The sequence below is a fragment of the Pelophylax lessonae genome, assembly GCF_965119305.1.
Source record: "Pelophylax lessonae genome assembly, chromosome: 1".
NCBI classification, from domain to species: Eukaryota; Metazoa; Chordata; class Amphibia; order Anura; family Ranidae; genus Pelophylax; species Pelophylax lessonae.
Genome location: NC_138768.1, coordinates 679,931,430 through 679,956,643, shown reverse-complemented (window position 1 = coordinate 679,956,643; position 25,214 = coordinate 679,931,430). Strand labels below are relative to the sequence as shown.

The 25,214-nt window shown below is 39.6% G+C and overlaps 1 protein-coding gene across 3 annotated transcripts in view; it reads right to left on the bottom strand.

Moving 5' to 3' along the window:
- Positions 1-25,214, bottom strand: part of GRIA2 (glutamate ionotropic receptor AMPA type subunit 2) — a 288,216-nt gene that overhangs the window by 61,411 nt on the left and 201,591 nt on the right. For all 3 annotated transcript variants that reach the window (XR_014224841.1, XM_082243100.1, XM_082243099.1), the window contains exon 12: positions 23,092-23,290. Coding sequence is in view for 2 of the 3 variants with exons in the window: in XM_082243100.1 (XP_082099226.1) it covers positions 23,092-23,290 (199 nt within the window). In the remaining variant the exon portion in view is untranslated. The remainder of the gene's footprint in view (positions 1-23,091; positions 23,291-25,214) is intronic.

Sequence of the window (25,214 nt, the reverse complement as noted above, 5' to 3'; positions counted from 1 at the left end):
ACTGCTCAGATTTCAATTGGTTATCGTCTACTTTTTAAAAGTTTGGTGCAGTCCAAATACCTGTGCCCATTCACGGTTAACTACTGTTTGTTTGCAGGGCTCTGCACTTGAAATGATCTACGCTTGTTTACTGTTATTCTTACCCCTGCTGTTTTTATTTTTCTTTTTCCTTTTTCTTTGTTCTCACCCCGTTTGTGACCCACAGCAGCATATAGCTAACTCTACAGTGCCTCACCACTACCACCTGGACTCTCCATCCTCTCCGAGAAACCTCCTGGACTATCAGTACCATCGCCATTGCTGGCGCAGCGGATTGGGGTAGGAACGCTTCAATATTAACTTTTGTTTCTCACTGAGACCTCATTTTTCACTTTATTGATTTTTTGAACAAACTCCCACTACCCACATCGCACCATGGCGTTTAAGCTGACCTCCCTGAATGTACATGGCTTGAACAGCCCATTTAAGCAACACATGCTCTGGCGAGAAATCGAATCTCAGAAATGCGATGTTATGCTAATTCAGGAGACTCATTTTTGCGCCACAGCCCATCCCATGCTCACCAATAAGCAAATTCCACACATCTACTATGCCAATGGCCCCAAAAAGAAGGGAGGTGTGGCTATTAGCGTTAAATACTCTGTACCCTACAAATATCACTCCCACCTCTCGGATCCGGAAGGGCGTTATATACTGTTACACTGTGAGATCAATAATGTTGAATATTCCATCCTCAACATATATGCTCCGAATGTGAGACAGTTTTCTTATCTTACCAAACTATGGAAGCACCTCCAACCGAGCATTAGAGATCATGTGATTTTGGGGGGAGACATGAACTTAGTTGCAAACATCCGCCAGGACATCTCCAGTGATGCCCGGACACATCCCCGCAGATCGGACCTCTCTAATTTTTTGATATCCAAGGGCCTACAGGATGTCTGGCGGTGTCACCACTCTACGGAGTGGGATTACTCCTTTTTTTCGAAAGTTCATGCCTCCTACTCAAGAATAGATATGTTCTTAACAGACAAATTCTTGCTGCAAAAAATTGTGGACTCGTCCATTGGGCAGATCACGTGGTCGGACCACGCCCCCGTATCCATCACTGTTGGCCCCCGGGCCACGAGGGCTAATAGGTGGAAAAATGACACAGGTGTTTTTTGCGATTCGGGGTCTTCATCCGAAGTCCGTGAGTCCTTGGAGGAATTCTTCCGAATTAACGAAAGTGGGGACGTGTGTCCATTGATTGTTTGGAATGCCCACAAAGCTTTTATGCATGGTTTTCTTATGTCTAAAAGTGCAGCATTAAGGAGGCAGAGGAGGCAGCGTTTGGACGATCTTCTAAGTAAGATCCAAAATTTAGAAACAACTAACAATCGTACCACGCTCCCGGACGTCAGTGACCAACAATACAATGCGCAACATGAACTCCGTACACTTTTGATTGGACAACACCAGGCCCGTGTCCGTAAACTTAAGGCCAACTCTTTCGCACATGGCAACAAGGCTGGCAAGCTTTTAGCTACCCAACTGAAGGACACGCAGGCCCGGCAACGTATCTCTAATTTGACACACCACTCCACAAAGCATACCTTGACCAACCCCAAGGATATTGCCGATGCCTTTAGCCACTATTATGGTGAGCTGTATAATTTACAGGATGACTTGTCTACCCCCCAACCGTCCCTGGAGGACATTGACAGATTTCTCACATCAATTTCTCTACCCAAATTACGACCTACAGACTTAGCGGAACTGAACCTCCCTATCACCGACTCTGAAATCAGTATTTTCAAGTTATTCAATCTTTGCCCCTTAACAAGGCTCCTGGCCCTGATGGGTTCTCGTCGGAGTACTATAAGCAATATACGCACATTTTAACTCCAAGACTCCGGGGGGATATTCCGGAGGGCTGCCGCCTCTGCCTCCTTCCCTCCTGAGATGCTGGAGGCTACTGTGATAACGCTTCCCAAGCCGGAGAAACCCTCGGATTGTGCGAAGAACTTCAGACCCATTTCCTTGCTTAATGTGGATCTGAAGGTCTACGCGAAAATACTGGCGAATAGAATTTCAAAATTCCTACCTGGTCTTATCAATCAGGATCAGGTGGGGTTTGTCATGGGCCGACAGGCCACCGATGCTACAAGAAGAATGCTGAATCTCATCCACCATGCCGAGTCCACTCGAACTCCTACAGTGTTCCTGTCCCTTGACGCCGAAAAGGCCTTTGACAGGACACACTGGGGATATTTGCGTAAGGTCCTGCAACGATTCGGCATGGGGGGTGAGATTTTAGTCGCAGTACTAGCACTTTACACTGCGCCTTCAGCCTATGTTTATACGGAAGGTCTGTTCTACACTAAATTTGACATAACAAATGGCACTTGCCAGGGGTGCCCGCTATCCCCGCTGGTGTTTGCTTTATTGATGGAACCCTTTGCAGAAAGGATTAGAAGCCACCCGGGGATTAAGGGATTAGACGTTAAAGGTTTCAATAACAAGATTTCGTTGTTCGCGGACGATGTAATCTTGTCCGTGACATCTCCCCAGTCCTCATTGCCAGCGGTCCAGGAGGTGCTCAAGGAGTTTAGCTCTGTATCATATTACAAGGTGAATGATACTAAATCGAACATGTTAGGAGTTGCAATTCCCGAACATCTTACACGGGAGATTCAGGGCAGTGTTCCTTTTCAGTGGGGTATTGGGCATTATGACTACTTGGGTATTAAGCTCACTAGCAGGATTAGGGACCTTTTTAAAACCAACTTCACACCATTTCTTGACACCCTCACACACAAACTATCTAGACTCTGCAAATTCTACCTATCTTTGTCGGGCAGGAATGCAGCGTTTAAAATGCTGACATTCCCAAAGCTCTTGTATTTATTTAGGGCCATCCCCATCAGGATTCCCGTAACGTTCTACCGCTCAGTACAATCTCTGGTATCCAAATTTCTATGGGGCGGTAAGAAACCCCACTGCTCTCACATGCACTTGATCAAACACCCCCTCGTGGGGGGCATGGGTGTTCCAGACATACGGGACTATCATATGGCTGCTCTACTTACCCAGTCCATCCATTGGCTGAAGCACACGCAGCCACCTAGCTGGAGACGGATTGAACAGGCGGTGGCACACAAGGCACCCTAGCTGACCTCATACTCAGTATCCCATTTTCTAATAGCAATTACCCTAGGGAGCATCCCACTATCTCGTCCACAGTACATGCATGGAAATACTTCTATGCTCACAGCGCCAAACGTGCCAAAAGGGTATATATCCCTGTCCCTCTGACTGCTCTATCTTTCCTATCCCCGAACCTTCACTTAGCCCTGGTCCACATATGGTCTCCACACAGTTAGAGATATCACGCACAATCCAGGAGGATTTTCCTTTTCTGGATGGTGTGCCCGCTTCCCACCTTTTGCCAAGGAATACCTCACGTTCCTAAGAGTGACTCACTTGATCTCCACCATATCCTCAGTTGACATTTCTATCCCAGAACCAATTTACACGTTGTGCTTCGGAGGCAATCAACAAACAAAGGGAATAGGCAAATTTTACACTTCCCTACATGATAAGAAGACGTTTACGAAAAACACTTATCACTTGAAGTGGGAGGAAGACCTAGGTCAGGAATTCACAGAAGGTCAGTGGTTGCGCTCATATACACATACGTCTGTACACACCAGATGCTCCAACTTCAGGGAAGGTTTCTTAAAAATACACATGAGGTGGTATAAGACACCGTACTCCATTGCCAAGTACTATCTGGGCGTGTCCAATTTATGTTGAAAACAGTGCGGACAAGTCGGAACCCTACTCCATGTCTTGTGGACCTGTATCTCCTTACGGGGTTTCTGGGCCTCTGTCTCTAAACTAATTGCAGAAGTGACAGGAATACTCAACAAGGTTTTGGTAGAACAGGCCATACTGGGCATAAATATTGACAGATATTCCCCCCAACTAAGGACAGTGGTCCAGAATATTCTTTTTGCTGCACGGCTGTCCATAGCCCGTAAGTGGAAATGTGAAAATGCCCCGACCAAGAGGGAGGTGGTGCAAATAGTGGGAGAATCGTGTGCACATGAGAAAACTAACATCTTTTCAACAGGTATCTGCTTGACACTAAGGGGATTCTGCTGGGGCCGTAGGCGGGTGGGGTGAGGTGGGGATGGGGCTAAGTGGGGGGACGCAGCAGGTTCCCTTTCGGGGTGTCCCCCTTTGGGTGGCTTCTGTGAATTGGATGTCGCCGGTAGCCTTTGTGCTGCACTGCCCTGTACCCCCCCCCCCTCTCCTCCGAGGTCTCGGCACTGGTTTGAATACACTGTGATGGTGGGTACTACATAGACTATAGCATTTGCGAGGATCCTTACTACTGTGGGTCGTTCCTTTATTCCTTTATTCTTTCACTTTAAATTGTGATTTTCAGTTGTTTACTCATTCATATACTTCGTTGTACTAAAGCTGTTTACTATTAATGCTTTCATTTACTCTGTATGTAACTAGTTTTTTTGCAAAAATCCAAATAAAAAGAAATTTAATAAGTATTATATTCTGTGATGTATTTTTGCTACTGATACTTTATAGAGAATTACGGTTTGTGTGGCTAGGGACAGTAGAGAGTAAGTAGAGTAAGAGTAGAGTAAGTCTATCTGCATTCATTGTGATGTCCTAATACCCAACAGTCTTTTTTAGGAGTCTGTTGCTATGTTGGTGCTGTTCCCCTTTTTTGTTATTCTGTGGTGTTTCTTTGCTTTTTTAAGGCACTCGGTTCTCTTTTATTTATTTATTTTTTATTTTTTCCTTAAGCACAAAAATAATAATAATAATAATAATAATAATAATAAAATAAATAAATAAATAAATAAAGGGTTTCATTTTGTAGTGTTTCTAGTAGGGTGTTTAATGTTATCTTTTTTTTTCTTGTTTGACTTTATTTTGTGTTTGAGGTTTATTTTATTTATTTTACCCAAGCACCACAGTTTAAACTGCTCCCAAGCACCACTTCTGCCCAATACAACATGTATAATAGCTGCAAATAAACTCAAAGAATAAACCCCACATTATCACCTTCATGTGTAGCAAGCTTACAGGGAGAGACAGATGTTCCTATGCAGATATGAGGGGGCGAGCAGTCTTTGTGTCCACGGTCCAAAGTGGTGGTCATGGACATGGTGTATCACATACAGGCTGGGTGTGTCAGAACACATGGAGGTAGTGATACAGTGGCTAACTAAGTCTTCATTGTCCTCCTGCTTAGTCACCCAGATGCACTGCCTTCCACATGACCAGCATCTTAATTCAAGCTTGTCAAAGCTGCTGACTTTACCACTCCTGTCTTTCCATCTGGTGGATTCTGCCCCCTTCTATAAATTTGCAGAATGTACTGTACCACAATGGCAGGTTCCCAGTCGCTATTTATTTTCACATATGGTCATTCCAGCTCTCTACTATCATGTGGAAGGCAATAGTGTGGCATTGTTGGGCAAGGCAGTCAGCTGCAAGGTCCACATTATTGCTGACATGTAGTCCAGCAAGCATGTTCAGGGATTATATATTTTGTTCACAGCACACTGGGCTACTCTACTTGCAACTCGTAAGGATGCAGGACAGGGCTCAGTACTGCAGCTAGTTGTGCCACCACGTCTCCATACAGCTAGTGGTGATGATACGAGGTTTGTCAGCTCCACCCCCTCTTCCTTCATGACCTCTGCTGAATTGTCTTATGAACCACAAGTACTCCCTAGGCATTCAAGGGGCTATTCAATGAGTCAAGCTAAAAGGTGCCATGCAGTGCTGGTCTGTCTAGAGGAAAGGAGCCACACCAGAGCAGAGAGTCTTGCAGCTTTGCAGGGGCAGGCCCAGAGGTGGTTCACGCCATGCCAGCTGGAATGGTGGTGTGTAAAAACTGTCACAAACCTCCTGGTTACAGTGGCTAACCAAGTCTTCATTGTCCTCCTCCTTAGTCACCTAGATGCAAACTTGCTTGCAGTCCACTGCCACTGCCAAAGTGCTCTGTTCTGCTTCCTTATCCATAGCTACCCATGCAGTTGCCCTGCCAATTGTCATGGAGGAGTCTACTGAATTATATGAGCACAGCATGGGCCACTTGCTGCAACAAGATGCACAGCAATTAATGGGTTCTTGAGCAGGAGAGTAACTGGGGGCTAAAGGAAGGTGACACCAGGCAGGGAGAAACAATGGGCAGTAAAGTTCCTGCAGCCACAACAAATTGCTATACTGGCTCCAGAGATGATAAGAGAAGGGATGATGATGAGGTGTCTGAATGTGTTTGGGTGGCTGATAGAGCAGAGGAGGAAAGGTAGGGAAAGACACAAGCCCAGCCCTCTTTCATACTCTTTTTATGGGAAGCCAGTCGATTAACAAAATCTCTCTCTGCTCGATAATGCAGCCTTCACCATATAAAGCAGCTCTTCAAAGAGACATAAGAGGATCATCTAATGCTCTGTTTATTGACCTTAAGAATGGTGCTCACATTAAAAGAGCTTTTAATACTGCATGTAATGGCACCTGTGCATTCACTCCACTGCCTGGTCCAACTCCAATCAATGAAGTCACTCAGTTCACCTGAGAGCTTTGCAAGATCTCCTCCCAGTGGCATGCTGCCATCACAGACCAAACACTTGACATGTTGCATCCCTCAGAAGCTAGCTATTTACAGAGAGTACCATTCTTGAGCTCAATAAATGTCTCCTAGAGGAGCTGCTTTATATGGTGAAGGCTGCATTATCAAGCAGGGAGATGTCACCCTAAAAGTAGGATTGCGTGCATCCCATAAAGAGAGTGTAACGGAGGGCCATGCTATATTATCTATATGATAGCAAGCGTATATTGACCTTCTACATATATAGGGGTCAAATTCTTAAGTAATGTGTAGTGATCACAGTGGTGACACTGCATGAAGAGCACTGTGGATGATTTTTGAACACTGTGAGTTTTGTGGACACTTTAATGAACTTTAACATGTTTATAATCACATAGTATAGAAAATGAGCGTGTGCATTTTTTTAACCACTTGCCGACCAGCCGCCGCAGATGTATGGCTGCAGGTCAGCTCTCCCAGGCAAAGTCCCGTACATGTACGGCGCTCGCCTGGGAGGAGGAAGGGCGGTTCGCTCCTGCCCCGCTCGTCAGCGGGGAAGCTGGTGCAAGTGTCACGCGGCTGAGATGGCCACCTAACACCGGCGATCTCTCCCCACTGACAGAAAAGGATGGATGGTCGATATAAACACAGCCATCCGTCCTTCTACAAAAAAGATTGGGACAACTAGAAAAAGAGGTTTTGCCATTTGAGTTCCGCTCATCTTTGAGCAAGTGGGTACGTTATATATTTATTTAATCTATTGATTTAATTTTTCATTATTTGTACCTTTCCTCCTCTTGTCTGTTATTTACATCCGTTCTTCTGCCTGACATGATCACAAAGACCATGCGATCCTGCTATATAGGATTGCATGTCTCTATGGTCATCTCACAAGCCCAATTGTCCCTTAAAGTAACGCAGTGCCGAATCTTAAAATAGGGCCTGGTCATTAAGCAGCAAAATCTTCCGGTCTTAAAGTGGTTAAGCACATTGCAAGATGTATTTTTCCGCCAATCTTGATCACGAATGTGACAGTGATCAATTTGATGTAAATGTTTTTGTCAGGTAGATGTATTCATATTTATTGGTCCATATATATTCACATTTTGATGCAGTATCATTAAGCAATATAAGGAGTGGAGCACTGCACTTTTTCACTATAAAAATTGGTCTTGACGTATATGTGATATGCTTTTGGGTATAAGCTAACTCTACAAAATAAGCTATAGGCAGTGTTGGGCAGCTATGCGGAGAAATATTTATATACAGTATATATATATATATATTTTTTTTTTTGTCCAATTAATCTTTTATAAATGCATACGTATGCTGCTCCTCAGGTGTAAAGTTTTAAATACATACTTTTCTAAAGTAGCGAGGGAGAACAGTAATTCCTTACATAAAAAATGCCCACTTTTTATCTCTGAAATTCTGGCCTAACAAACATGCTTTAAAATACTGTATATGCAGATAAATCATCAACATATTTTTCTCCTTTCCAGATACAGCCTGCCTGCTCTCCCTCTAGAATTGCCTCTGATGAGCACTATTTAGGTTTCTGTGCAGAAAATCGATATGATTTCTAGATTATGTGTCTGAAAAAGCAACAGTTTGGTTGACTATTGTTGGCTGAAACATAACATCTCCCTGTGTCTAAAAGTGTCATCTCCTAAAAAAGAAGCATTAAAGTATAACTAAAGGCAATATATTTTTTTTTTTATTTAGTTTTAGACAGAGTGAAAGTAAAAGAAAATCCCTAATGTCTGGTTGTCCCCAGAAAAGTAATGGAGAGGAAATCTTCCTTAGGGGACACGTGTTCGGGTAACCTGGGGGGCCTCAAAGGATTCACCTATTTTGCAGTAATTTACTCTCACTTCCTTTTTCTCTATGGGACAGGAAGTGAAGGTTAATCTTCATAATGGGACACAGATGCCGAAAAAAAAAAAAAAATCTCACCAATACTGGCAAATAGTTATATAGTGTGTCCTAAAAAACACATGCTTTGCTGGCCCTCTGCCTCCATATTTGTCTATTCTCAAAAAGGATTTGATTATTTTCTCAAAATGTGTATATTTCCATTATTTGTGTGCATCTAAGTACAGTTTTCTTTACAATTTCAATTTGAAATAAGCTAAAACCCTGTCTCCAAATTAGCCTCCCATTAATAATTCTCTGTGTGAAATCCATACAATAAAAAAAAAAAAAAAAAAATGTAAAGCCTAGGTTTACTTATACAATCTATGAATGGAGGACAGGTGGATGACTGATAGGTCTGTTCCCTCCATTTATAGATCCTGTTTCATTCATAGAAGCTGTATGTTAGTAAGGGAATGCCAATAAGCAAGATGGCAAGATGGGCACACTCACAGGCTACTTCACTGCCCTTCACATGCATTTAGGAAGTGTGCACGTGTGTATACACAGGCATTTACGCATCCAAGCGCACACAAGGAGGTGCATCAGTGTATGCACGCAAATCTGTAACAGATAGCTGAGCCAGTGCTCTGCTCCAATGCTGTCTCATCTACAGCATTCCCATGCAACCTATGTTCTGTTACTCTACTTTTGATTCCAGTACTGACCCGGCTTGCCTTCACTATTACTTGAACTCTGCCTCCACTGACTCCAGCTTGTGTGCCATAAGTGCAAGCCTATTCCTAACTATTGGTGACCTGCCACTACCCAGCTTATCTGCTCTGCTGTGGCCCACCATTGCCTTCTTGCTGCTTGGCCTAGACATTCTATTGGATTCACTGCTAGCAAGAACAGCAGGCACTTGTGCCACTCTGCACTCCTGCACCACCTGTCTACTCGATCAGGGCCCCCAAGCCAGAGGTAAAAAACATGCCTTCTTCAGCGTGTCAGGCTCTTTCACCAGGTATGTGACACTGTAATAACAGCTTCCATGAATGGAGTAGCTGGGAAAAAAGGACAGGCATAACCGGGCACTCATGATGAGAGCCTGTAATAGCTACTCAGTTCTATTAACCCCTGCCACACCAGGAGATTCCAGCAACAAGTGTGGAGGAGATGTCAGAAGATGGATTTCTACTGAACTAGAAGACATAAGCACAGGGGACACATCACACCGAAGGCGAGTAATGTCCCTTGTCTTTATTTTGTATTTTTTTGTAAGTAAACCTGGGTTTCATTATTTAAAGTTAAATCTGCCCACCCTGTCCCTCAGAAATAGTGCCCGCTCCAAAAAGGGAATAAAAGTTGCACTGGCAAATACTTTAATTTTCCATCTTCTACGTGGAAATAAAATAATTGTAAGGTGCAATCTGCTTGCTCGCTCTCTTACAAATAATGGACAGTCTGGAAAGGTTTAAAAAGGTGTGAATCTAATCTTTAAAACTTGTCCTTCCTCACCCAATGAAAAAGGAAGTCTATTATTTGAGAAAACAGCAATCTGGTTACTCTCTCCCTAAATTGCAGCCTTCACAATGAAGAATTCAAAGATAAACTGTGTGCTTTTTCTATTCTCAGTGTGCAGAAAACATACTCATTTTTATTTCTTGATGCTAAATTCCCGTTCAATTGCTCAGATATTGCATCCTCTCCAAACAGGCTTTTTTTTTTTTTTTTTAACAGGCTTTTTTACTGTGTATGCTATTGAAATCATCCCTGTCCAAAAATAAAACACTATTTTTTTTTTATTTTATGGATGCTAAGTGTGTGTTGAGTCCTTCATAAATTACCATGCTGAAAAACTGTCACATTTTTTCCAGCTTTAGTTGTCAAAAGATGACACAAATGTTTTATTTCAAGGAGAAATCAGATTATTATCTCTCCTTCTAAAAACTGAGGTCTATCCAATTAAGGTTTATATGGTGCCCTTCCAAAATGTTCAATTTTTTTAAATCTTTAAACATAGAAAATAGCTCCAAAATGTTTAAATGTAATCTGCTTGCTCTATCTTTTTGAAATAGAGGAATATGAAAAAGCTTCAAAAGGTCTGCATCACATTTTTACAATGTTTGGGTCTATGATCTGAGAAAAAAAGACAATGGGCTCCATTCACAGAACCAGATCATATGCATGTAGGTGTCCGGAAACATTATCCCTATATATCGCTTTCAATCCTGCAACTGTCAATTAACTATACTGGTTTGCGGTATTTACCACAAAACTGTCAGTAAATACAACATGGGGTTAAAATAAATTCACAGAAGGTAATAAATAATTAAATGCATGAGGTAATTACGTAGTGGTCCAGATATGTGGTATTTAAGGAATGTAAAAATAATATAGCCAATTTTGAGTAGTCTTTGCCTTTTTGGTAATGCAGAAAAACCTAAATATGGAAATATGAAAATCACTGTGGTTGATAACTAAAGATTTTTTTTTTTTTTTAGTTTTGGATGTGGAGGGGTGGATTGTAATACCTGTCAGATTTTTATTGTTGTCTGTGCCCCCATTAGGGAGTAGGGATGATCGAACTTTTGAAAAGTTCGGTTCGACCAGAACACCCGAACTTCACGAACCATAAAAAAAAAGATCGTTTGTATTAGAAAACTTTAAGCACAGGAATATGGCTTCTCTGCTGTAACACCTTGCCGGTTTAATAGCAGGCATTTTTTTGGGTTCTTTGCAGTCAGGAAAAACATCTGAACTTGTGTATAATGGTACTGTGCACAAGTTCTGATGTTTTGCCTGCCTCCAAAACCCCCCAAAAAATGCCAGCAAAAACACACCTGGGCATTTTTTTTTTGACGCTAGCGTTTTTTTGGCATTTTTTGGGGTTCTTTTGAGGCAGGCAAAACATCTGAACTTGTGTATAGTGGTACTGTGCACAAGTTCTGATGTTTTGCCTGCCTCCAAAACCCCCCAAAAAATGCCAGCAAAAACACACCTGGGCATTTTTTTTTTTTGACGCTAGCGTTTTTTTGGCATTTTTTGGGGTTCTTTTGAGGCAGGCAAAACATCTGAACATGTGTATAGGGGGTATATATAGGCATATATGTCTGAATATATACCCCTAGACATATATAGGTGTGATAGTAGCAGAAATATATTACTGTAAATGATTTCATTAGCGCAAGCATTTATTTCTGCTACTATCACACCTATATATGTCTAGGGGTATATATTCAGACATATATGTCTATATATTCCCCCTATACACATATTCAGATGTCATGTCTGACATCAAACATGTCCTCAAAAAAGCACTGGCAGTGGCAGCCCCTGCAGCATTAAAAAATGCTTGCTGGTGAGAAGCCACATGCCTGTGCCGAAGCAACACAGAGAAATTATCATTTCTCTATAGCGGTCACCCTGCTATGGAAGGGTTTTGTCACCCTGCCATAGCAGTCACTGTCAGTTAACCCTACACTACACTACGGTCCCCTGACACTTAACACTTTCCCTACAGAAACTAAATTTTTGAAGCTAACTTAAGTGTAAAGGAGCACTCTAACTACACTAGATATCCCTTTCCTCACACTAAAAATAGCTAAATGACACTTTTAAAGTAAAATTAACAGAACTGCTTCCACTCTCTTCCATGTCCAGTATAACAATGCTGGGAATATGGCAGGGGCGATCTTATATACTGGGGGGCGTATTCACTAATGATTGGTCTAGGGACCCCCTAGTCACTCCAATCACATTCCTAGCATTCTCCTGCCCCCTCAATTGGCTTTTGCTTATGGTTCTGGTCCAATCACGGGCTTTTAAAGCCCATTTCCTGAAGCATTGCATTTTGGGCGGTTCTGGTTGCCGAATTCCGAACTTTTTGGGCAAAAAGTTCTAAATTCGGCCGAACCTCGAACACCCAATGTTCGGGCCGAACCGATGGTGGACCCGAACCGTTCGATCATCCCTATTAGGGAGATTGACTGCTCTCTGTTCTTAATGAACCCCATTTACAACCATACTCTGGTAGCTATCCTTTATCCAACTGCATATTCACTGAACCACCAAAGGGTTAAGCCCTTGCTTGTACAACTTTTGGATTAGATCATTATGTGGAACTGTATCATATGCCTTGCTGAAATAAAGATATGCTATGTCTACAGCACCACCCTGGTCCAAAACATTGGTAATATATTTTAAAAAGTCAGTCAGAGTATTCTGACATGATCTGTCCTCAGTAAAGCCATGCTGTTTTGGGTTCAGCAAGTTGTGTATTTTTAAGTGATCAATGATCCTTCTTTTTAAGAGTGATTCCATTAATTTGACTGCAACTAATGTTAAACCCACTGGCCTAAAATTACCAACTTCTACCTTGCTGCCCCTCTTGAGAATAGGTAAAATATAGCTGTCTGCTAGTCATGGGGAACTTCTCCTGTTAGAAGACATTGATTAAAAAGACCCGTTAATGGTCCAACAACTATATCTCGAAGGTCTCTTAGAACTTTGGGATATATACCATCAGGGCCCATTGCTTTATTAGGTTTTAACCAAGCCAATTCCTCTGCTACCTCTGTCCCCAGAAATCCTAAAAATGAATTGTCATTACTAGAACTAATATGATTCCCAAACTGATGCAATTTATTTCTGAGAAGACTGAAAATAAGTAATTGTTTACATGGTATGCTACATCCAGATCTCTGTCAACAAATGTGTTTTGCCCAGTTTTCATTTTAGTGATCCCATTGTGTTTTTTCCTTCTATCACTAATGTATTTAAAAAAAAAAACTTTTTATCTCCTTTCTTTATAGATATAGTAATTTCCTCCTCTTTTTGTACTTTGGCAGCAATGATAATGTGTCCTCCTTTTGCCTATTTTTATACTGTTCTCTGTCAGCTACAACTCCTGTTTCCTTGAATTTTCTATATGCTATTTTTTTCCTTTACTATCTTTCTTACCTCTTTAGTGAACCATATTGGTTTTTCTTCCGTTTATTCTTACTAACTTGCCTGACTAGTTGCCTCCAGGATGGTAGACTGCCTCCAGGATGGTAGACTGTAATAGTGCCCACTAATTATTTACTCCTGTCATTTTACGCCAACCTTTCAATTATTTTTTTTAGAAATCTAAAACTTTTGTTTATGTATAAGATTTTGCAGTTCTTGTTTTAATATCAAACCAAAGACATTGGTGATCACTAGAACCCAATTGTTCTCCCATCTCAACATCAGACAGTCAATCCCAATTTGTCAGTATGGGCACCTCAGTTTGGGCTTTTTACTAACTGTTCTAGAGAAACCCCATTCAGTGCTTCCATTACATCCCTGCTCCTGTTTGTATTTGCAGTTAGAGAACTCCAGTTAATGTAAAGCATGTTGGAGTCACCCATAATCAAAACCTCTTCCTTCATTGCCATTTGAGTTATCTCGTCAATCAACAAGTTATCATAATCTTTAGTCTGTACTTGGGGTCTGTATACTATATCAATTCTAAGGAGAGATCCCTCTCTAGTTGGCAGGCAGACCCAGAGGGTTTTGATTATTTAATTTTCTTTTTGAAATAATGTTAGCGTTAAGCTATTTTTGACATGTATGGCAACCCCACCTCCCCTCTTCTCTACTCTATCATTTCTGTATAGTGTGTACCCTGGTATAAGTATTTCTCAGTCATTTGAATCCTTAAACCATGTCTCTGTTATTGCAACCTGTCCCTAGACATAAGAGCTGTCAACTCACAAAGCTTGTTGCCTAAAATACAACCATTAGTGCACATGACATGACAATCACTGCTATCTACTGCTTTATTTTTACCATCAGGAGCTTCAACTGAAGTGACCACCCCATCAGCCCAGTCCTTAACAACACAACCCTCACATTTGCTTCAACCTGCTGGGGACATAAATGCTCCTCATCAAGTACATCTCTGCCCTCATTTCTCAGTTTAGGTGCATGTCCAAAAAATTCTTAAATTCCATACTAAGAAGCTCAGTGTTCTTGTGTGAGGCATGCAGATCATCTCTCTTGTACAGCTCAATTTCAGACCAATGGATAGCATCATGACCAACAAAAACTTCAGCTTTGCACACATCTTTTAACTAAACATTGAACTCTGCTATACAAAGTACTTTCTCTTGTTGCCCATTATGCACAGGTAAGACCTCTGAAAATGTAACAGTACACCCTAACTGTTGAAGATCCTGGCCCAAATTCTGAAAATCCTTCTGTAAAGAACGCACATCATTCTGGGTCAAACCATTTGTGCCAAGGTACACAACCACATCATTATTGCAATCTTCACTAGATTTTTAGACAATTATTTAAATGTGCCTTTTATCTCTCCTAACAGTATCCCCAAGCAACTACCTAACTTCTTTTGACACTTCCATGAGATTTCCTAAAGAAACACCTCTTACAATTGAATCACCAACAAGAAGATGACTTCTCCTTTTAGGACTTTTATCCACAGCACTTGCCTGGTTTGCAACCTCAGATAAAACAAGTATGTTTGGAATTACAATGTTTTTCTCAAGCTCCTCCATCCTGTGCAGAGAAGGGTTGCCAATCTTACAAGCAGCTATGTTTGCAACCTTTATATCAGCTCCTAGCTCAGAAAGAACACTATAGGGGTTATTCAGTGTCACACCAAAAGCTACATGTTTATGGTCCATAGGCCTCACTCTTCCAGATCCAACAGTTGCCCACACTGTCCTTCTCCTGTGCAGTCTTTGTGGAAGAGGTGGCCTTTTGCAGCGCAGCTCAACAGAACAAATTGGCTTAGGCAGCCTCCTGATCTCAGACTGCAGGGCACAAACCAAGGAATTTAGACAAGCAATGTCATCACGGAGACTAGAAATCTACATACAAATGGGACAGCATCCCAGCTTCCAAAAAGTACCACAAAAAACAAATGCCAAACAAGTATTGCACTGAACTAAACCAGACATCTTAAAAAAATAATTACCTTAGTTCAAACACAAACAAAAACAAACGAAAAAATAAAATAAAAAATACAGGTATTACAAACAAAAGATAGTTGCCTGTCACCAAACTCCTGCTGTTTAAAATTATGCACTTCTGTCCTTCTGCAATTTGAAAGAGCAAAGTCTATATATTAAAACTCTACAGAGTTGCTATCCGTCTTAAATACAACACTAATTAGGCACCAAAAATTGGTAATAAAGAGATAAGAAATGTCCATAAAATATATAAAATATATGATACAGTCCCAAAGGAATTATATATTTTTCAGAGGCCCATAAGTCCGCATAGGGTGCTGGAAACAGTAGATAACATAGAATCCAATCAGTGTTATCCTTTCACCAAGAAGCACACCAATGCTTTCACCTCAAGGTTTGACCCCTGTTTCACCAGCAGGTCAAACAACGCAGTTTTGCAGATTCATCCAATGATAACAAATAACAGCAGGTCACTGAAGCAGAAACTCAAGGTCTGACCCCTATTAAAGCAGCAGGTCAAACAATGCAGTATTGCAGATTCATCCAATGTATATCAGGTAACAGCAGGTCACTGAGGCAGAAACTCCATGGGATATGTATGAAAGACAGAAAAACGAGGCCTCTAAGTGTAAACTGTATGTTAACTGGACCTTTAATAAAAAATTGCACTTACATAAAAGCAGGTGAAACAGCGCATAAAACATCCATTGATTAAAGCAGCGTCGCGGGCTCTGCACAATGGCAGCCGGCCCCACAGACGCTCAAGACAGCAGCGGGTGACGTCAAAGGAAGCGACTCCACCTCCTGTACGTGGCGTTACATCCTACGGGACTTCGTCAGCGGGGGTGGAGTCAACAAGTCACCATTGTCTTAATATAACCATACGCTGCTCAATGATGTCAATATGTTCATCCAAGGCACACTAATGAGGACATCTAGTGGTCTAATATGTGTAATGCATCCACCACAGATGTCATAAAGGAAGAATGAACCCAATATGAAGAAAATTATATATATAATCTAATTACTTTTAAAATGTATGGTACACACAGGACAAATATAGGATAATGAATGCATATTAAAAATATACACATAAAACCAAAACCAAGAACAAACACATCTTCAAATATAAATATAAAAATAAAATTAATATAATAAAAATAAACAAATAAAATTAAAATCCAAAAGGTAAAACCACAAATCAAAAAGAACAAAAAGGACAAATCACCTATCTGAAATAAAACAATTTAAATCAAATTCTACATTCAGGCCAGACGGATGAGAAACCTTGGTCTCATAAATCCAATAGGCTCAGAAATCTGATGAAGTGTCCCCCTCTCCAGTGTCTGTTAACCTGCCCCAGAAACGCAAACCCCTAGGGTCACGATTATGAAACATTTTCTACATTATTTTATGTCTGGGATTTGCTGTGTATCCTGTGTCGGTGTTTAGCTTGCATTTCAGCTCTTTTTTTTGATTTATATATTTTTTACCTGTCTGCGCTTATTGTTTTTTTGTATTTATATCACTAATTAGGCACCGATTTGGACAACAGCTCACCTCTCTTACATATGGTAATTGATACTGTAACTAGTAAGTACTGCAAATGGATTTTGGAGGGACCCTCATTATATTGTCAAATGAACGCGAGCACACTATAGGACATTATGTGGACTGCCAAACACAAGGAGACATATACATTATGTTTTGCAGATGCGTAGCATTCTATGTTGGCAAAACAAGAAATTTCTGGAAAAGGATATATGATCAAAACTATTATATTAAAAAGAACCTCCTATACACACCTATAGGGAGACATGTCACCCTCAAGACAGGATACGTTTATGGTTCAATTTACTGTTTTGGAAAAGTTATTGGAGGACCCTAGAGGTGGCATCTTCGACAGAAAGCTACTGCAGTGAGAGGCAAGGTGGATTTTCTGCCTCAATGCTACCTCCCTACCAGGCCTTAACAATTCTTTGAGGTTTAAGCCATTCCTATAGTAGTTGGTCTGTTGTGTTTTTTTTTTTAATTGTACACATAAACAATAGTTAATATGTAATTATATATTGTGAGAAATAAGGGTTACTATGTGACATACATGGAGGAAAAGTGCTGTACCCCTCTATACATGATATGTTTGGTTAAGCCTTAGTTGTTATGGTGATACACAGCTGCTGTTGTTGGTGTTGACAATACTATCTTGTGGCATCTAACAGCCATTTAGTCCCATAGGCTCCCATGCATGGATACTATCTGGGGGCAGGAAGGCACTATTATGTGCTCCTCTGTCCGACCAAGGAGGTGGTGTTAAGGTGGTAGGAGTTATGGGAGCTTGCGTGGGATGCTTTGTATTGTCTCATTTTTATTTCTGGGGTGATTCTTTGGCAGTGCTGTCCCTGTGGCGGTGGTTGTTCCAGACAAGTGTGATGCTTTGGATCGTGTATACTTGATGCCCTGGAGTGTGAGATGCCTGGCCTCAGTCTCCTCCTATATCCTCTGTGCTGTTGCCGCTCACGCTTGCATGGTTGTTTTTGATTTTGCACATGCACAATCGGGCTGGATCTGCGCATGTGCAGGCTGCTTACAGCCATTGAAAGGGGGAACTGATGTTCAAGAGGATTCAGCCTCACCGGTGGGCGTTGACATGGGAGTAGATACATATACCCTCCCATCTACTATACAGCTTGATTAGACGCCCCCACCATGGTGGGCAGTTATATGGGAGAAAGTACACACATCCATCTGCCTAATTGATGAATAATGGAACGTGTTATACTCAGGTAAAATTTGTATATTGGTTGTCTCTAGACGTAGAATGATGACGTAATTTTGGCATCAAAATGGGCTTTAAATAGGGGTGAGTTGTATAGGTTAGGTGTAGATGGTGATAGTTGGCTGCTGCTGGTTTGATGGTGAGTCAAACAATACTGGTTTAAGATTATATGGTGAGGTGGATGCTGTTGGTTCTACATTGTTTTTTTTTTTATTGCTTTGCTATTCTTAGATGGCTTCTTGTTGATGGGTAGTGTGCATCATGAATAGGTATTATTATACTATCTGACGCATATTATACATATTAATATGGGTAGGTGTTTTTTGCTTGCTATATTAATATAATTGACTGGTTTAACGTTTCATTTGAAGTGTGATTCAGGGCCACACCAATCTGAATAGTTTTACTTTTACATATTGTTATTTTCCTTATACCAGGCTGCTGTCAATTATATACAGTGGTAAGTCTTCTTTTATTACTATATAAATACTTTGCACCATATGATATGACAGCAAATTAACTTACTCAGCAACTAATTACGGAACTCTAGCCTATTATTATATCACAATCTATAACTGGGCTCTGGTACAGACATGTAAGTGTATTCGATGGATGTAATATTTTACCATGCTTATTGTCACCTGTCATGTATATATTATTGATTATGGTGCTTTTTTTCATAAATAGGCCAATGCTTTTTGCTGCAAAGACTAAGAGGTCCTGAAGAAGCAATGTTTGTGAAACACGTCAACCTCTAGCAATACACTATGCGAATATAAGCAGCTCTAGCATTTATATCTGTATTGGCCAAACCAAGCATGTTTCTATGTTTTTTTTTTTTTTTTTTTTTTAAAATGTTTTTATGGATTTGCAATAAAATGTATTTTTATCTATATTGTTGTCACTGTCCTCCTCTAGTACCTGTAAAGTCCACTGGGTTCCTACTCATTTCTTGGATAATTTATAACACCAAATACTCAACACCTCAGCAGCACAATAACAATTACTCCAGTACTTAGTGAACAATCACCAATAGCAACACACCTAAAATACCAAGGTTAACAAACTCAACAATTTAAGAAAAGCAATTAGAAATACTTTAAGGGAATTAAAAATAATTTAACTTTACTGTATCTAGCTACTGCTGTTCAAAACTTTGCACTTTTTTCCTGCTGCACTTCTGTCCTGCTGCAATTCCAGAGAGCAAAGTCTAAAGAGTCTACAGGGGTTATAACCTTCCCTTACCCTATCCAAAATGAAAAATAAAGTTGTGCCTATAGTTCTACTATGCAGCTTGGTAAATGAGGTAAAGCTTCACTTTACAAAGAATACCGATCACATGCAAGGAAAAAAAATAAAAACTAAAAATTCATTTTTGCTTGCTCATGATTGGATGATGAAAGTCAGCAGAGATCCCCTCATTTGCTAAGCTCCGGAGTAACTGCACTTGCAAAGTGCCTTTAGTAAATCAACCCCATTACGTTTAGTAAATGCACCCCATTACATGTAGTGAAATATATCTATTTTCTACAGTCATTTCACCTGATTTTTTTTTATACTTTTTTTGTGTATTTACAAGCATATCCATCATTTGCTGCTAACCTCCCAATCGCTCATAACATAATACAATGAACATGCATGTCACAATGGTCTAATCCCTTGTTAGAACATATGTCATATGTAGTGGTACTACTTATTCACAATTATTTTTATCTTTGGCTCAAATATTTGCAAGACAGAATGGGATTATGAATAGACAAGTATGTCTGTTAGAAAAGGGGTGTCATCAATTTGAAGGTTTGACAGATGGATACCAGGGTGATATTTTCAAGAACATCAGAGAATGACAATGGCTAGTCTCTAACAAGAAAAAAAACAGACCTGTACAAAGATATAGCAATGACTTTTCCAAATATCACCGCAAAAATTACTTTAAAGCAGATTTTCTCAACCAGGGTTTCATGGAAGTCTAGGGTTCTTCCAGATGGTTACCAGGGGAAAATAGTATAAAAAAATTACCCACATATATAAATACCCTTCTTCTACCAATAAAAAAAAAATACAGTGTTGTATTTTGTATTGGTGGAAGAAGGGTATTTAGAGCCGGTTCACACTGGGGCGACTTGTCAGGCGACCTGGTTGCCTGACAAGTCGCCTGCCATAGATTAGCACAGGACCTGTTCTAATAGGAGTGACACAAGTCACTCCGACTTAGAAAAAGGGTCCTGTACTACTTTGGGGCGACCTGGAGTGACCTGAATTGACTTCAATGATATGAAGTCTGTGCATGCCACTCCGAGGTCGCGGTGCGCGCTGTGCACCTCGACTTCACAGGTTGCCCCAGCAAGTCGGGTCGCTCCTATGTGAACCGGCTCTTACTGTATATATGTGTGTCATTTTTTGTACTATTTTCATTCAATATTTGGTCTTTTTTAAGATATTTTGTATTTACCTAATTGCTTTTGATACACCACGTGTGTCCTGTCCTGTGAATGCAGCTTCCCTTTTACTGGTATTCTAGTCACCCCCCTCTCCTTTTGTATTAATTCATATGATGCACATCCTTAGTGAGTTAGCATATTTCTACAGTTTAAACCATTTTACCACTTTATTAGCAATAAAAACTGACAGGGGTTCTATTTTTTCTCCACTTTATCCATCCCACTGGATTTCGCATGAGATAAAATACTGCATGGCTTCATGGGATGAATACCACACGTTTCAATGAAATAGCCCATGTAGTATTTTAGTATCTTTTTTTTTTCTGTGAATAGCAAAAAAAGTTTTGAAAAACGCTATGAGCTATTTTACCACAAATTTTAAAGAGGGAAATACCGCTTTGTGAATGGAGCTCAATGTGATTTGTACCTCTGATTGTGTCTGTTGGATCCCTCTCTGAAAAAGCACACTCTAAATTATATTTTGGGATAATTGAACCTGCCTAGTCTCTCCTTCTGGCATTGTGGTCTAGCCTAAACAGATGGTGTGCCGCATATCTGTACAATATTTCTAGCTCTTGACTGTGGCATAATAAACAGATTTTTTTTATCTAAATAAAATATGCCTCACCTCTGCCCCTGCGAGTGGCTGAGTACAAATGATTGCTTAATGAGCAGTGAGTCTCTACAATATTTAGGGAACCTGTGTTTGGAATATCATACACTACTTGTTTGTTCTTGACTCATCTCTCCCTCTTGCATTGCTGCCTTGGGCCTCAATCAAACTGCTCTCATGCTCTCCAAGCTACTGTATGATTTTTTTTTTTGCTTTTGTCCCTGAAACATAGCATTGTGATGTTTTAATCATTGGTAATACAAACTGCCTCAGCTCTGCAATGTGGGTTTATGGCTTGGAAGTATTTTGATGCACTCAGTGATGAGTTGACAATATGGTGTTGCTTATGTCATAATGTTTTTCAGTTACATGTACAGCTTTATGGCACCCCCTATGCATGTTATTTCAAGGAAATTTAATTTTTTTTATGTCACCCTTTAAGCTGATCTAAAATGGCCTCTTCTCATTAAATATTTTTTTTTTTTATGTTTTCTTTTTTTCTTTATTACATGTCCCTCAGGTCACATCCTTCCATGCTATTTCTTTGTCAATCATTTGACTTTAACTTAGAAAATGACCATGACTAAAAATTACGTTTGGCTCCTTTGTTTCAGTAGAGTTCAGATGCCAGATCCAAACTTTGAAAATGTTTGCCAAATGTTCCTTGAACCCAGGTTCTGGTCATTACTGTTAATGAACAAGTGTGATTATTGTTCACCCTCTTGTATTAAAAGGGAAAATTACATCATCAGATAACAAATTTCCTTGGAATTAATAAAGCATTCTAAATCTGAATTATGTAAGCCTAGATTTTAAATGGCTGTAGGAGCAAACGTTTAAAATGACTGTTGACAGTATTGGCCTTATACAATAATGAGGTAATAAAGTCCATGTGTGGTGTCTCCATGCAGAGAAACCCAATAGGTTCACTTTAATGCAGGTACTTGCAGCTACCTATACTTATATTTCTTTCACTTCCCTTTTGATCTGATCACCTGTAGAAGCAAAGTTACATACATCGTATATATTTAGATATGACAGACCATGATATAAACACCCTTTCCTCCCAAATGACAGTTCAAGTGACAAATATGTAATTAGTAACAAATAGGTAAGTTGAACCCTTAGCTCTAAGTAAACCCTAAGTAGACAAACCTGGAGTTTGCACATCGCTTCTTGTCCTCACTTGTGGGCAATTGGAACATTATTTCATATAGTACTAGAATCTACTACATATTGAGTACATGTTCTTTGCAATAATCTTATTGTTCTTTGTTATTCACCTTTTAAATCCAATAAAAATTGGTATTGTTGAAAAAAAATATATATATATATTGATATAAAGACACTATGTACTCATAAATTACCTGTTGAAATAAAAATTGAAATTCACCCTTAGGCTGGAGTTGCTGGGCAGCATAATGCCACCTCGAAACAAGAATCTAATGTTTTCTCCTCTTTATCAATAACACATACAGTATGTACAACAATAATACATACAGAATTTTTAACTCAAAAAAGGACAAACTGCATATGATGATGTCTGTCACCTATGTAAAAGTGATCATTTTTATTGGACAATAATGTTAATAATTGTAAAAAGTGTTGTCATGCTTAAGGCTGCAGCTGCAGCCATGAGCTTAGTGTAACTATTTGCTGACAGGATGTTTTTATATAAGCAGCAGCAAGTGGTAAAAGCCCAACAATAGAGTAGGCAATGGTATCAGACAAAAAATGTACTTTCCTTCCCTAGGAAGTTATTAAAAAAGTAAAATGTTGCAATTTTGTGTTAAACATCTTAACTGAATGAAAACAGCAATCTGAAAATGTACACTTACCCTAAAGAACTCTTTGGTTGACCCTGAATCCAATGTCCCATATGCAATTTCCGTTTGCTTGGAAAGGTCTTCTGCACTTTCAATAGGTGACACCATTCGTTCCACAGTAAGAAAGGCAGCTAAGTTAGCCGTGTAAGATGAAATTATGATCAAGGTAAAGAACCACCACACACCTCCAACAATGCGACCAGATAGGGATCTAACAACAAGTATGAAATTCATGTTTAAAATGAAGAGAGTCTTAACAGAGTAACATTGTAAAATAAATAAACATATAAAATGGTTACAATCCTGGTTACCCCTTTGACCTTTCTGTTGCTGTCACTATAATATTGTATAGCTTTGCAAGAACCAAAAAAAGGAACTGCAACAAAACTGAGGAACTGATATGTTAATGAAGCATAGTGGATAACTGAAGCATAAACTAAAGCTTAAATTAAATTGCTTAAAATTTTTTAAATGATGCCTTTTCAAACAAAGAAAGCAATTTGATCGATTTGCTCAAGTTTCTGAAAATCTTTAGTCTTGAAAAGTAGAGCTTTTGTTGCTAGTATTATTATTGGTATTCCTTAACTCAATATTATGGAAGAAAATGCAACTTTGGAAATAAGCAACATCTTTACTCTGGAGAATTGTTGCCTTGCCTTGGTCAGATGTGATAAATCACATCTTCCAACAACGGGAAAGAGCCTTTGCATATTTTACAGTACAGTACAAGATTCAACAACATTTTAGATGTGAAATTATACTTATGCCACATACAGTACTTTCTTCTTCTGTTAGATGGTATGTATAGTCTGGTATGTAAATATCTAGCAGAGATTCTATTGTGAACAGAGTTAGCAAAAGAAGTTACTTTAGAATAATTTTGACATTTTCTTTTTACCAGCTTTTAAATAATCTACGATACCCAAATGCAAACTTTCAAATTATGCTTGTTGCTACATGGGAACTGTAGACACAATGGAATGTTTCTACTAACATTTCATTGCCAACTCTCTATAAGCGTAGACAGTTGTTGACAGCCCTAATAGAAACAAGCCAAATGTGAACATTCCTAACTGGGCAAAAAGTATACCACTACATTTACTTTCCTACATCATATAAAAAGTGTAAATACCATGCTAACCACAAAGAAAGCTGCCAGCACTACCAACTGACAAAAAATTGGTGAAAGGAATAAAATATAATAGCGCTGCACTTTTTATATTTTATTACTTTCCTATATCAGTATTTAAAATTTGTAAGAAACATGAGGTATAGTTAAATATAATGCTTGCCACACTAGACAGACACATAAATATATGTTCTATGAAGCATTATAACAACACTGTAAACATGTTTCAATTTTACAGTAGTGCAAACGGGTATGTCCCTGATCTTCCTAATCAGTGACCAACAATAGTTGAGTATCAACTAATCAACAAAGATGGTTCCTGGCCAGTACCCAAGCAAACCACACGCCTAGTCCTCAATTAAAAACAATCACTAGTATAAATAAGGAAAGTACTGCAATTGCTAGGTATACAACCATTTATATCCAAAATACCCAGGCAAATGGCGAAGAAGCAAACCTTCTAAAAAAAAAAGCTTACTTGTGATGATCTGTAATGGTATATAAGAAAACCAGTCTGATGCTGGCTATTCAAGGTTACCATAATTTGTTGGCCAATATAAACATCAAAGGTTGTGCATTATTTACCAGTATGGGCAGACAATGGCTGAAAAGAGCAATCCTGAGCAGATAAAATATGTATCATTGGTACCAACTCTCTCAATATGGTGCAAAATTTCTGCTGTTCATGACTGAGAACAAAGTGTGCCGACGTTCCAGTCTTTTCTCTGCATAGAACACAGTTACAGTATGCATTTCCGAATAAATCATATTGAGTTATATTTTATAGATTTGCTTTTATGTTATTTGAATTGTACCATCCAATATTCTTGAGTGATGTGAATTTGCGCCAGTCGCTTCTCTTTTTTAACATAGTAGTAAGAACATTAGATTGATGTAGAAACCCATAGCAACCACCTTGCAGATGCTTGCTATTTTGTGCCTCTGAAAGCTGACTCCTGAAATGTTGACTTGGATTTCTACATACTTTTGCTTTCTGTATTACATA